This window comes from Pyricularia pennisetigena (assembly GCF_004337985.1).
Source record: "Pyricularia pennisetigena strain Br36 chromosome 4 map unlocalized Pyricularia_pennisetigena_Br36_Scf_6, whole genome shotgun sequence".
NCBI classification, from domain to species: domain Eukaryota; kingdom Fungi; phylum Ascomycota; class Sordariomycetes; order Magnaporthales; family Pyriculariaceae; genus Pyricularia; species Pyricularia pennisetigena.
Genome location: NW_021940918.1, coordinates 251,728 through 265,172, shown reverse-complemented (window position 1 = coordinate 265,172; position 13,445 = coordinate 251,728). Strand labels below are relative to the sequence as shown.

At 53.6% G+C, this 13,445-nt stretch overlaps 4 protein-coding genes across 4 annotated transcripts; 3 read left to right on the top strand and 1 right to left on the bottom strand.

The window, feature by feature from the left end:
• Positions 1 to 375: 375 nt before the first annotated feature.
• PpBr36_05649 (uncharacterized protein) lies at positions 376 to 3,267 on the top strand (the record flags this gene model as incomplete). Its single annotated transcript, XM_029892802.1, has 1 exon — positions 376 to 3,267. The coding sequence occupies one exon, from the start codon at positions 376 to 378 to the stop codon at positions 3,265 to 3,267; it is 2,892 nt and encodes a 963-aa protein (XP_029746319.1).
• A 687-nt stretch (positions 3,268 to 3,954) lies between these two features.
• On the top strand, positions 3,955 to 7,192 carry PpBr36_05648 (uncharacterized protein; the record flags this gene model as incomplete). The annotated part of the gene is made up of 4 exons (XM_029892801.1): positions 3,955 to 4,309; positions 4,401 to 5,062; positions 5,498 to 5,639; positions 5,685 to 7,192. The coding sequence occupies 4 exons, from the start codon at positions 3,955 to 3,957 to the stop codon at positions 7,190 to 7,192; spliced, it is 2,667 nt and encodes an 888-aa protein (XP_029746320.1).
• Positions 7,193 to 7,407: 215 nt separating this feature from the next.
• PpBr36_05647 (uncharacterized protein) lies at positions 7,408 to 8,028 on the bottom strand (the record flags this gene model as incomplete). Its single annotated transcript, XM_029892800.1, has 1 exon — positions 7,408 to 8,028. The coding sequence occupies one exon, from the start codon at positions 8,026 to 8,028 to the stop codon at positions 7,408 to 7,410; it is 621 nt and encodes a 206-aa protein (XP_029746070.1).
• Positions 8,029 to 10,753: 2,725 nt separating this feature from the next.
• PpBr36_05646 (uncharacterized protein) lies at positions 10,754 to 12,994 on the top strand (the record flags this gene model as incomplete). Its single annotated transcript, XM_029892799.1, has 1 exon — positions 10,754 to 12,994. One exon carries the CDS (start codon positions 10,754 to 10,756, stop codon positions 12,992 to 12,994), a length of 2,241 nt encoding a protein of 746 aa, XP_029745618.1.
• Between the last annotated feature and the right edge of the window lie 451 nt (positions 12,995 to 13,445).

Sequence of the window (13,445 nt, the reverse complement as noted above, 5' to 3'; positions counted from 1 at the left end):
CCTGCCTAAGCTCTCATCACCACCGACATCTTGCTCTGCTCCTTCTCATGATGTGTTTCCGCGGCATTCTTTGGGTTAGAAACCGGGTGGACTGGGCTCAACCGAGGAATGAGGATGTTGGGAATGTCTTCCAGTTCTCGTGCCATCGTTCACCCATTCTTCTTTGGAGCCCATAACCAGAGCAGTGAAGAAGCCCCAGCTCGAACGAGATATAGATCCTTTTAGTCCATTTTTCATTCATTTGCGCTATTCTCACTGCATCGCCTCTTGGTATCATTCCCCTTCACCCTTGGATCGTCTCATGGTCAAAGACAAGAACCGTCCTGTCTCCTTCGACGCTTTCCTGTTAAATCCCCAGCACTAGAATCTTTCAAAATGCTTCGGAGACACTCATCAAAGTCCCGGCCGGATATCAAGCAACGCAAATCGACATCGCCCACTCGCCCCGGTGGCGTGCATCTCGAGCATATTGAAGTTGAGGATGCCCGACGGGATGCCCATGCAGCGGCCACAGAAGCCTTTGTTCGCAGTCAACAGCGCAACAAGGTCGCTGACGCGCCGCTGTTTCCGGATTCAGTCCCGAGGCGGGCGAATTCGATCCGCGAGGGGTTGAGGAGACAGCAAAGCGTAAGATTTGTCCCAGACAGAGACGACGGTAGTGATATTGAGAGGACGGGAAGCCATCAATCAGATATGCGTGGTGGATTGGGTCCCTCGAGGGGCGGTAAGGAGCGTGGAGAAGTCCGCAACAAGGAAAATATGAGACCACCACACGAGGGCGATATGGTTCCATCATCGGATGAGCCTTTTGTCTCCGATCTGACCTCCAAGCTTGGTTTGCGAAGGTCCAAATCCATGATATCTGGTGCGGGCGAATTAGGTCCGGCACGTCCAGAGCGTACGTCAAGCATCAAATGTTCGAGTCAGGCTCGAGTCCAGATCCGGAGTGACTCGCCTCAGTCATCGTCTGCTCGCAGATCCAACGAAACCAATGATACTTCAGCCCTGAGCTTACGTGCTCCCAAGTCTATGAGTTTTCTACCGTCGTCAAGGCGGGAGAATTCGCAAAATGACTCGGTTATCAGCATGGCTTCAAGCCACAAAGAGACCGCGAACCATGCAGAAGCACCAAGTATCTACTCGCAACGAACCACCATCTCAGGACGGCTCAGAGTTGCCCCTTCCATGTTGTTTCGTTCTGGCAGTATACGGTCAATTGGATCCGGCCGACGCTCCATGCGTATGTCAATGCGAGACGGCCCTGATGAAAGCATCCAGTCCGCAATTATTCGCGCGGAAATTGGATCGCGGCGATCCAGAAATTCAAGCTTGACAGGGAAAGCGAGAAGAGCTTCTCAGACCCTGAAGTCAAGGATCAAGACACTGTTTGGCCGACGCAGTAAGGACCATGGGAAGGCTGTTGGTGTTGAGGCATTCGAGAAGGCAACTGAAGCCGAGCAGCAGCAAGACGCTGCATCCAACGCAGCCGGCTCTGTTCGTACGAGTCTGAGCCTGGGTGTCAGAAGTATGCAAGAGGAGGGAACTCTTTCTCAAGTATCATCAAGAGTACCTACTGTTCAAACTGTCGTTCAAGAGCAATTGATCCGGTCACGCAAGGGCAGCTTGGCCAGTCTGCAAAGTGAATGCCGGATGACGGCCTCGGATGATATCTCAAGAGCAACCAGCTGGGGAAGTACTGGCCATTCGACTGTTGCGAGCCAGCAACAAGCTTGGAGTGATTGGCAGCAGCAACGACTCTCCGTGATCACGGAGAACGCTGCAGGTGTGGCTTCGGTGTCTTCACCAGGAGATAGACACACTCTCAGTGCCGAGCCTGCCGAAGATAGGCGTGTATACTCGGCCCTCGCCAAGCGACTTGCAGAAAGGCAGAAGTTGGCCGAGGCTGGGTCCAAGGCCAGCGATGATACCTCTGGAACCCATAATGGCAGAGAAAACCGAGCAGAGATGTCAGTGAACAGCATATATTCAACTGTTGGTGAGCCGGAGGGCGGCACAATCAGATGTGTGACAGCTTCGACAGAGACGCTAGAGCACTGTCAAACCACCGCTCCGGTAACCTCCAAGCTCGACAGCTCGGCCAAGGTGGCTAACCGTTGGACCGCATCGATATCATCACTGGAGTCGGCGGCATCTGAAACCAAGCCAAAGCGGCACGAATCACGCTGCTCCACCCCCGATCTGCCCAGTCTAGGGATGCCGAGGTCGAACAGGAGCTCTGCATTCTTTGGCAGCCCTACATGCTATCTGTTTAGGACAACATCTCCGTATCGTCGGGCTCTGAAGGAAAGCAACAAGGCGGCATTAGCGGCAGCGGCAGCAGCGGCGCATGGTGTGCAACCGTCACCGCTGGCCAGGTCAGTCGAATCCCTGAAACTGCCTAGCTCTATCATGTCCGGGCAGCCATGGAACGTGGACGAAAATGCTGAGTATTCCGAGAGTGTCTATTCTGGAGATGAGAACAACGACCAATCAAACATTTCCGGATCCGACACAGCCAGAGAGGCAGTGAATGGAGACGATGAATCAGGGAAGGTGTCAAAAACTGCACCGCACTTGTCCAGGCGCAATATGGCGACCTCGTCCGAGTCTATCGACTGGAAGACTTGGCTCGCGGCCAATGTGAGCAAGTTGGAGATGCAGCCTTCGCCCGTCCATAGCAATGAACCTGTTTCGTCATACTTTGGGCACTCGGCGCAGGGCCATAGACGGGAGGCGACACAGATCTATGATGATGCGGATTACGCGCACGCTGATGAAGATGACAACAAACCCCTGACCGAACATGACAAATCGGTGCACGCAGAACAGACGACAGCGGCGGATGAGAAGCAGACGACGCCACTGGGCGAGGTGCAGCACAACGCAACTCGGGCACCATCCTACCACGGACAGGCAACGTCGAGCAAGTTGGCAGAGAACCAGGCACCACGAACGCCGACCCGGGCAAAGTCAGGGTTGGCGCGAGCTCGATCACTCTATCGTACACGTACCAGCGGGGACGGATCCCCCTGCCGACCGCAGGCTCCAGTATCTGTCAAGTTAGTAAGAAGGCGAACCGCTGCAGTTGACGCTGCGAGTCCGGAAAAGTCGGGCCTGGACGACATGGCACAGCAGACGGCAGCAAAGTCTGGCGTTAGACACGAGAAGACCACGGCAACAGCCAGTAGGAGGATGGTTGATTTGTTCCTAAGCAGCAGGCGGAGGCGGATGACGAGCAGTAAGGATGCCGGCGATGCGTTTGTCTGAGGATAAATGTCACGAGAAGCTGCTTTAGGATATTGTTTATAATGTTGATTGTGGTTTTGCCGTGGTGAAAAGAGGTCTGGCTAAGGGTTGCATGTCACCCACGTACACGCACACTGCCTCATTTCTCCGAGTCTGTCATTGTTTATGTTTTTCTAGTGTTTTCCTTTTGGATCTCGCATCTCGGGTTTGTAGAAATTACCGAGAGGTCGGGCTTCGTAATACTTTTTTTTTTTTAAGAGTCAAGTGGTAATTAGGTACGTTAGCAGATAACTAGGGCAACAACCAATCGGGTTTAGACGAGGATTGGTGTGGAAATAGAAAGGGAAGAAAGATTGCAAATCGATCGACTGCACAGTGCTGAGTAAATATCACATGAATAAACACCGTGCACAGCACCCCTAAAACCACCTGTTTGACAGCAGAATGATGTCACGCAATCAATGGGTATCGAGTTCCATGCTCACTCATCCCAAAAGATTTGGAATTCGAAAGGCAGGGCTCCACCAACGTGATTCACGGAGCCGAGGCGGTATTTCCTAGAATGAGGGCAACCCCGAATGATGAGTACAATAATAACAACAAAGGTGGTGCCTAAATAAAAATCCTATAATATTAGTGCTACTGCGCGGCCTGTCGAGTTTCCCTTTTCCCTTTGATTCTTGGTGAATCTCCCATGTTACTGCGGCCATGCGAGCACCGTCGACAAGACTCATTTATCGATCATCACTTACTGCACACCGAGTACAGCTGAAGCCTTCTGCATCAAAACTCATATTTCCAGTCGCTTGTCGACAGCAGTCTACCCGTGCCACACTACCTGGCAGCGGATCCAGAAACCGCCGTCTTCTCCGGATAACGACAGCCTCCCTTGGAGCGCTTGGAATCGTCTACTATTACAGCGTCGGCACCATGTCGTCAAAGCTCATCCCTGACAACCCCGCCGAGGTGATGGTGATTCGTAACATCACTCCAAACGTTGTGACAATGTCTGTACCGTTCAAAAGATTCGGGCATTTTGACATTGGAGGCAGGGGGACAATAGGTGCGCACCCCCCTCAGCCGAGGAGGCACTAACTACTTGCAGTCAATGTCGCCAAGAAATTCGTGTCAAGTTGCTAACTCTTCAAAAACAGTCCGACTCACATCTGGGTCGCTCGCTGTCTTCTCTCCCGTGGCCTTGACGCCAGATGTCAAAACCAAAGTGGCCGAGATGGGTGGTAAGCTGCAGTATATAGTAGCCACCGACATTGAGCACCACATTTTCGTCTCGGATTGGAAGAAGGAGTACCCGGATGCGCACATCCTGGGTCCCGAAGGACTACCTGAGAAGCGCGCCAAGGTGCACAACGACGAGAGGATCGGCAAGGAGGCGTTCCACACCGTCTTCACCAAGGCGGAGAAGGGCAAGCAGACGGTGACGCCCGAGTTCGACGCCGATTTTACGTACGAGTTTGTCGATGCGCACCCGAACAAGGAGCTCGTGTTCCTGTACCGGCCCGATCGGGTGCTCATCCAGGCAGACATGCTCTTCAATCTGCCGGCCATCGAGCAGTACTCGCGGGTGCCCGAGGCGGCCAAGCCCAAGAACGGCCTGCTCAACAGGTTCTTTACGAGCGTGAATACGACGGCCGGGGATGCCATGGGCATCAAGCGATTCCTGTGGTACGCCATAAGCTCCAAGGACCGCGAAGGTTTCAACAAGAGCGTGCAGAGGATCAACGAGTGGGATTTCGTCACGATTGTGCCGTGTCACGGGGAGACGATTGAGGGCAATGGGAAGGAGGTATTTGAGAAGGTATTTGAGTGGCACCTAAACGGGACTAAGAAGCCTTGAGGGTTCGCTGGATGAATTTACTTTTGATACCGAGTGTGACATATGTAATCTCTAAAACGTAACATAGCACTGGACAATTCTGTCCGTTTACTATAGTTGAACCATATATATTATGACATATTGACTTGCTGCATCGCGCTTAATATCAAGTGAAATCGGATTGGTGGCTCATGTATTGAGATGGTAAAGTGTCAGAATGAACTAGCGATTGCCCAGAAAGGAAGTCCCGCAAGAGGGCAAATTTGGCTGCAAACAGAATCTCCAGGTTAAAAGTTTCCCAGCCAGAAGTAAGATCCCACAACTACAATTTCGCAGCAAATCAATTGACAACCACGGACCGAACAATCACAGCAGCAAGCGACCAGTAATCGCCCAATCCAATTCCTGGTGGTCTAGAGGTCCTATATGCTTGTTCATGGCAGGCGGCTCGGCCTGCGTCTTGGCCGTAGCCATGTAGCCCCAAGCGATCGAGCGACGGCAAAATACACGTCCCACATTCCACGGCGAACGGTGCATCTCAACCACTTTGTCTTCAAAGGTCAGTAAGTTGCCATTCATTTGCCTCGATGACCATAATCATTAGTGATCCGGGCGTTTCTGATCTTGGCTGTAGGTCAAGCGTCCGAGGCCGAACCACCACCCCAGAGCACCTTCACACTCGCCGTAAAAGACAACATCGCAACGCAGGCACACCCGACAACATGCGCCTCCAATATCCTCCGCGAATACACGTCGCCCTATGAAGCGACCGTCGTTCGGCAGCTGCGCAGCCAGGGCGCGCGCGTCATCGGCACCACGAACCTCGACGAGTTTGGCATGGGCACCCACAGCACGCACTCGGCTCACGGCCCCGTCGCCAACCCGGCCGGTCGCTCGGCGGGCGGGAGCTCCGGCGGCAGCGCCGTGGCGGTGGCGGTCGGCGAGGCCGAGGTCGCGCTCGGGACGGACACGGGCGGCAGTGTGCGGCTGCCAGCCGCCTACAACGGCGTCGTCGGGTTCAAGCCCAGCTACGGCATGCTCTCACGTTACGGCGTCGTGCCTTATGCCAACAGCCTCGACACCGTGGGGGTCCTAACGCGGTCCGTGGAGAGGATACGGGACCTGGTGGTGGCGAAGGGGCTGTGGGCGCAACATGACGACAAGGACCCGACCAGCTTGTCTGTCGCGGCGAGGTTGCGTTGCGCGCGTGGCAGGACCGGATACGAGGGGCAAGGTGCAAAAGTCAGCTGGGAAAGATTGACATTTGGCATTCCGCTAGAGTATAACATCTTGGAGCTCGACGCGTCGATAAGGGAAGCATGGGAAGGAGCCGCGGCCTTGCTGCAAAGCCTCGGGGCAAATGTGGTGCCGGTGTCGTTGCCAACGACGCGCCATGCTCTATCGGCGTACTACGTGCTTGCCCCGGCTGAGGCGTCGTCGAATCTGGCAAAGTATGACGGCGTACGCTACGGAAACCCTGGTCCAGAGTCGGAAGAGGAGGGCGTCTTGTATTCGGCTGCTCGTGGCGCCGGATTCGGCGACGAGGTCAAGCGCAGGATTCTTTTAGGTGCCTACAGCCTAAGCTCCGAAGCGATGGACAACTACTTTGTCCAGGCCCAAAAGGTGCGTCGGCTCGTCAGGGGCGATTTTGACCGAGCTTTCCTGCTCGACAATCCACTTGTCGACAAGGAGCCCACCGAGGAAGGGTTCGGGGAGGAAGGTGAGCAAGTCGACTTGGCGGATTTGCACGAGGATGTGCCCCTTGTCAACAAGCGCGGGCCGGCCGGGGTTGATTTCATTCTGTCGCCAACTGCACCGACGCCAGCGCCCACACTGGACGAGGCATTGGCCCAGACGAGCCTGGACTCGGCCACAAACGATGTGTTTACTGTGCCGGCCAGTCTAGCCGGGCTGCCTGCCATTAGTCTACCCGTAGATGTGAAAGCAGAGACCGATGAGAGCAGTCGCTTTGGTGGGATGCAGATCATCGGGCAATACTGGGATGACGCCAGGTTGCTTAATGTGGCCAGTGCTCTGAGGAAAGAGTTCGGCCGGGCTGGTATGGACGAGCATGCAGCACGGGATGAGGTGGCTCTCTCCTCTTGTACTTGATCATGTATAATACTGTTTGGTACATAAGAAGAATATTATATTTTGAGCCATACCCTCCTGATACTTTTTTTTTTTTTTTTTTTTTTTTTTTGTATAGAAGAAATTACTATCCCGTCGATCGTACCAAATTGCCGTATTTACAGCCGTGGATAATTATCGTCCTCTGTCGACATCATCGGGTAGTTTGAAACCAACCGCCTGCAACCGAGGCCACATCATTGTCGTCTCCGCGACGCCCCTACACCGATCCTCTCCTCCCGGCTCCTCGTCACCCTCCCACCGGGAGCGGCGGGCGGCTGCGGCGCACTGCTCCCCCTACCGCCGCCAGCCTGATGCGATGGCGTGGGCGTCGTCGCCGCAGCGGCCCCTGCTGCTGCTGCTGCTGCTGCTGCTGCTGCTGCTCCTCCTCCTCCTCCTCCTCCTCCCCTGTGCGCACCTCCCCGCTGCTCCTGCGATAGCATCCTCGGCTGTCGTGGCTGGCGGGCATGCGGCGGTGGTGGCGGGGCTGGGTCGTCATCATCTTCTTCTTCATCTTCGTTGCCGACAATGTCGTCCATGTCCTCGTCTTCCGAGGCATATTGGTTTAGGTGGTCATCTGAGGTGTATGGGTGGTGTTGTTGTTGTTGTTGGTGGTGATGGTGTTGCTGCTGCTGCTGGATATATTGCTGGCGCTGTTGGGGGGTTGTGGTGGTTATTGCTGTTGCCGTTGCCGTCTTGAGCACCGGTGCGGCGCGGGATCCCTGCCGCCGCGTCTGGCGCAGGTGTTCCTGCCGGTCCTCATATGCGGCTACGTCTTCTGCTGTTATGGAGATGACTGTCGGGGCGCGCCTGAGCATTTTTTTATGGTTTTTTTTTTTTCTTTTCGTGCCACTATTATTAAAAGATATATCTTTGGTCTCAATACTGGGGGGTGAAACAAGATACTTTGATGAACAAGAGGATTGATATCCTTTGTCACGTGGGGCTCATACGCCAATGAGATTGACGGCGATGCTGGATCTTGAACGGGTGAAGCGAAAGGTCAGCCCAAGGCATTGTGGGGGCCGACGTTGTCTAGCTAGCCCCACAAAGATGGACGGTTGCGGATGTGGGTCTGGGTCGCAGGGGGCCAGGAATTTGTCCTGACCTCATGCCGGAGCCGATTATGCTGCTGCTGCAAGGCATTTGGATCGACGGATGCGAACATGACAATCTGAACCGCCACACTTGTCCTGACAAACAATGCAAGGACAGACCATCAAAACAAAATACACTACTGCATCTTGTTTAACCCATGTAATTTGCATGGGTAATAAGTGCAAATTATCTTGTCTCACTGAAAGCATGTCACAGCAGCAACACCCTCGTTTATCGCACACACGTCGCCGAACGTTTTGAGCTGGGCGTACAACAAACCCACCAGAAACTCGAACGAGAACCATGGGGAAGTTGGGCCATATAAGAAGGCTATGTCAATAGTGGGGGGTCGGTCATTTTCTCAACATTTGCATGTCAGCCTGCCAGTGGGGATGACTGACGGGAGCTGACTGGAGCAAGACTCTTTCCGTCTATGCCGTCCGAGGCAGTTTCTTATGCGACTGTATCCGATCAAAATCCATTTGCTCCCTATATCGACTTCTGCTTGACAGTGTTCCAGCTCGTGCAGGGGGCGGCGCAGAGAGCTATCTGGAGGACTGGAGGGCAAAGCCGAAAAAGAAAACCAGCTACGTCGCTGTATATGCGTCATCTTGCGGGAAGACGCGCCCGCGCTTGTCTCTTGGGCAGCCGGATGCGGCAGGTTAGCATCAAAGCGAAGAGAGGAGCTTGAGGAGGTGGAGATCCGATTCACGTAAACTGATCTAGACATGCGGCGCGAAAAAAAAAAAAGCAAAAAAAGAGGGCATATCATGATAACTGCTAATTCAGCGAATCGGAGCACGGCAGCCGTATCAAGCCGAGGTTGGCAACAGGTCAGTTCAGTCAGCAATCTGGCGCGGCACGGCAAGTCCACCACAGTTTGGTTATGGAAGCAGGTAGGTCAGGCAGGCAGCTAGCTGGTAAGCGATCGTAGATGGAGGTCGGTCGGCGGGAGGGGAGGGACTGAACGGGCCGACTTTAGATCATGGATAAATCCTTCTTGGTATTTCTAGGGCTTTGCGTTCCTGAGTAGGCACGGGAACCTAGCCAGCACCTTGACGATGATGTGTTTCATTGGATGAAGCGAAACTATATGCTAGAATACTTGGCAAATATGTACGCAACAATGTGTAAGCAAAATAGAACGGGAATACTAAAATAAAAACAGACTATCAAGTTGAATATGTAGATGAGGGAAGATTAGACGCCATCCCCCAGTCAGCATTGGCTATTTACAAAAACACACAGGGCACACTTTACCCCAGTTGAACCCAAGGTTTCCCGGATCACCAGGCTGACGGTTGCCCAGGTTTTGACCCTGGGCATGATGACAACAGCCCAAAATGCTGCGCGCAGTATGACAAAATAGTAGTCTCCAACCAAAGTGGATCCCCTCGCGATAAAAATACCATACACAACCCCTGCCCGCATAAGTCGCACATTCCACTTTTGGCGACGAAAGCACGCAACCGGCGAGGCTGGGCACTGATCTTGCGCTTTATGTCACATGGTATTCTGCTTCTGTCGGTCTCTCTCCAGCATGTCGATCTGCTCATCGCCCCCGCTTCTCTCCTTCCTGCAACGACCTTTGTGGTTTCACCGCCAATGAAAACAAAATTTGGAAATCTGTCAAACAAAAAATTTCAGAACCATGCCAAGAAAGATCTAATCCCAAGCTGCCATCCCTCCCTCTCTCTCTCTCNCACAGATGCAGGTCAGGTTAATGTACTGCACTGTAATCATGCCCACCATACCCCCGGCGCCACCCTAGGAGACATCTGAGAAGATGGGGTCGGTCTGGGTCGGGGTGTCGAGTCTTGGGCTCAACACGCACCCCTGGAAGGACATGGATATCGAGTAGCCTCGATGGATGACGGTGTTCATGTCTCTTCGATTGCAATATATCTCTGTCCCACCCACACACCAAAAGTTCGCCCCGTTCAAGCGAACAAACGGCCGAGACTCCATGCCGCCCGCGCCTCCCTCAGAGAGTTTGTTCAGCTAGCTATTGTATGCTTGCTTGCTTGTTTGCCTGCACTGCCTTGGCTATCTTGTCCACTCTCCCACCCGAATCGCCAATCGACAGGTTCTCGACCACCGGCCCAATCCACTTTCTTATTCCTACGTCTTGTTCAAATCCCCCTTATACACCAATATTCGTTTCCGTCCCAATCCGTACGGCCCCCATATTGTTTGTGCCACTGCCTCGAATGATTGCCATGTAACACCACGAGGAGGCTCCCTCATTTCCTTAGTCTCTGTCTGTTGCATTGTCATTCTTTCTCTTTACTTTCCTATCAGGCCGTTTCGTTTTGTGTTATTTTGTTCCCAAGCCTCTCGTTATTTTCCTTTATACCTTTCTACAAACGGGCCGGTCATTGCATATAGATATAGATACCTGCAGACGAACGTTTCCGCCCTATATCGCACTTGGAGCCGCCCACAATGCTTTCACGATCGGGCTTCACCATCCGCAAGCTTGTCCGCCAGGCACCTCGGACTAGCCTGGACTCGGATGATTCTGGTACAATCAACGAAGCAATGTCCCGCCCTGCGTCCCAGGACGAACAGAGTGAAAAGCTCAAGAACAGGACGTGGAGGAGGACAAAGAGGCCACCACCGCCGATTCTGGTCATTCACCGTTCCGAAAACATCCATCTGATATCAAACCCTTTGCCTCCTCTCCCTGATACCCCACATTCCACCTCGAGTTCTTTGCAAAGCTGCGATTATCGGTCGTCCCCCAAGACACCAGCAAGCAAAGGCAGTCCGCATCTTTGTGCCATAGTCCCCAATGGATCACCTTCGCTATCTCCGCATCTATCCCACAGTGGCGGGAAACACCCGCACATATTGTCCGCTGCTACAGACGATGCCCGGAAATTCCAACCCTCTCTACCAACCATCATCACCATGCCGGACAACATCGAAAAGTCGATTAGAGAAACCAACAAGGCTCTCGACGAGGCGAGCATGGCCGTACAGTCACCCGGGATTCCAGCGCTGCCCCGAGGCTCAATGGTGGATAGCCCCGTTCTTTCGCCGCCTGGATTGTCGCCCTCGCGGCCATCCCCCAAGATGACCAAGTACTCGTCGTCCCAGAATTTACCCATACGGAGGGCTTCCGTCACTAAAGCAAATCGGAAGCCAGCCAAAATCGGACGGCAGAAGTCGGTCCAGTCACGACAAAAGCAACAGCGCCAGCCCAAGAAAACATCCAAGGTCGCCGCGAAATGGACGCTAGGCGAGAATGTAGGGCGTCTGTTCCATCGCATCGAAGTGGACGAGATGGTCACTTCGGAGCAGGTGAAGGAGTGGCGGCAAAAGAACCCGCGAGTTGAGGATGATCAACCAGCGGATGATGCAGTTTCGGTTGACTCTCTCCGAATCTTCGACTTGGATCTCTGCGAGACCCCTGTCGAGCCTTTCCACCTTGATGATCTCCCCACGAGGATCGGCGCGGCTGGGGTACGAACCTGGATGCCTCCATCCCTAAACGCACATGACAGCTTCGACGTTGGCCTCGATGTCATCCACGAGGATTTCCTCCTGGCCAATGGTCCACAGCGCCCACAGACACAACCTCCACGGCCCAAGCCGTTGCCGTCTGCCGTGGTGGAGGAGAATGAGATGACCTTCCAGGATGTCTCGTTTCCGACCCCTCCACCGAAGACCCCCCGTCGGGCAAGCAGCCCCCGTCGCCAACTGCCTCCTCTCCCTACCATACCAGAATCTGCGACTGTCAGCCCGGTCGATGTGCAACCCAAGCCTTTCAATTTCAAGCAGATGCGCAAGCGATCCGTGCGCCGGGGCCCCGAGATGAAGCAGACCAAGGTCGCCGACGAGTATATTTACTTACCTGCCACGCCGTTCACCGCCACAATGCCCACATACCTTCATGGCCCCATCCGCCTGTCGAAGGCCGATGTACGCCTGCGGAGTCCCATGCAGCCTTTTGTTGATGAGACGCTAGATTGGACCGCTTTCCAGATGGCTATCCTCGGAGCCCCTGGCGACTTCATGGGCGATAGTGACGACGGCGAAGATGAGAAACAGGCAAACGACCTGGTGAATTGGTATGAGGATTTCAACCTTGGACATGGCGGCAAGATGCTTGTGTCGAAAGAGGAGGAGGATGAGTACATGGTCCGCGCCGAGGTCAAGCCAGTGGCGAAGAAATCTCGCACCTCTAGAGCTGCCCGCCATGCTCCTTCCCTCGTCCTGCCGCAACAAGTGGATATTGCCCTTACCGTTCCGCTTCCTCCCAGCCCAACAACGGCAAATGACGTCCCTCCTGCATCAGCCCTCGGAAGCCCACAGGCGACGGTCCAGCCAGAGATGATTCAGATCAGACGTGTCCCAATCCCATTGATCGTGGAGCGACCCTCGGGCGGTGGGTGGAATGCACGATTTGAGTTCGGTCTCGGACGTTGGGTGTCGGACGAAGCCAAGGAGGAATGCGAGCAGCAAGAAGAGCCACTGCAAGGCGAAATCAAGGAACGTATTCCAAGCCTCAGCAGCAGTGTTGGCAGCATGCCGCAGAGCCCGATGCTGGACCTTGTGGTCAGCCGGGCTGTCACTGGCGAAGACTACGTTGTGCCGATGGGATACAACCTAGGACACGATCTCGGGGACTTCCTGAAATGGGAGGCCGAGAACGTCTCGCTGGCTGCCTCGCGCGCCTAAATCAACTCTGCCTATCTTTTTTTTTGGTGAATTTCGAACGATTACAGAAGTTCATTTCGCCTTCTTTCATTCTCTGTCTCTTGACAACATATTCCCTAGTGTCTATTTCCTATGAAAATCTTGTTTGGGACGGACTGCATTTGGGATGAGCCAGGCCTCGGTCTTTTTTTTTTTTTTTTTTTTTTTTTTTTTTTTTTTTTCTTTCTCCTTCTTTTATGGCTTGCATATAGCGGGAGCATTGCATGACTGATTTGTTTCTTGGGATTTCTTTTTCTTTGTTCTCTTTTCACTCTTCTCTTACACCATCTTCTTGGTGGCATACTCGCATGACTAGCGAAGCGATTTCTTTTGTCCGGTTACGGTATCATGAAACACAGGCACGAAGATACATACTACAGGTAGATGTACACTATTATAAAAAATGCAGGCATCAGGTTCCGTATTCAAATGG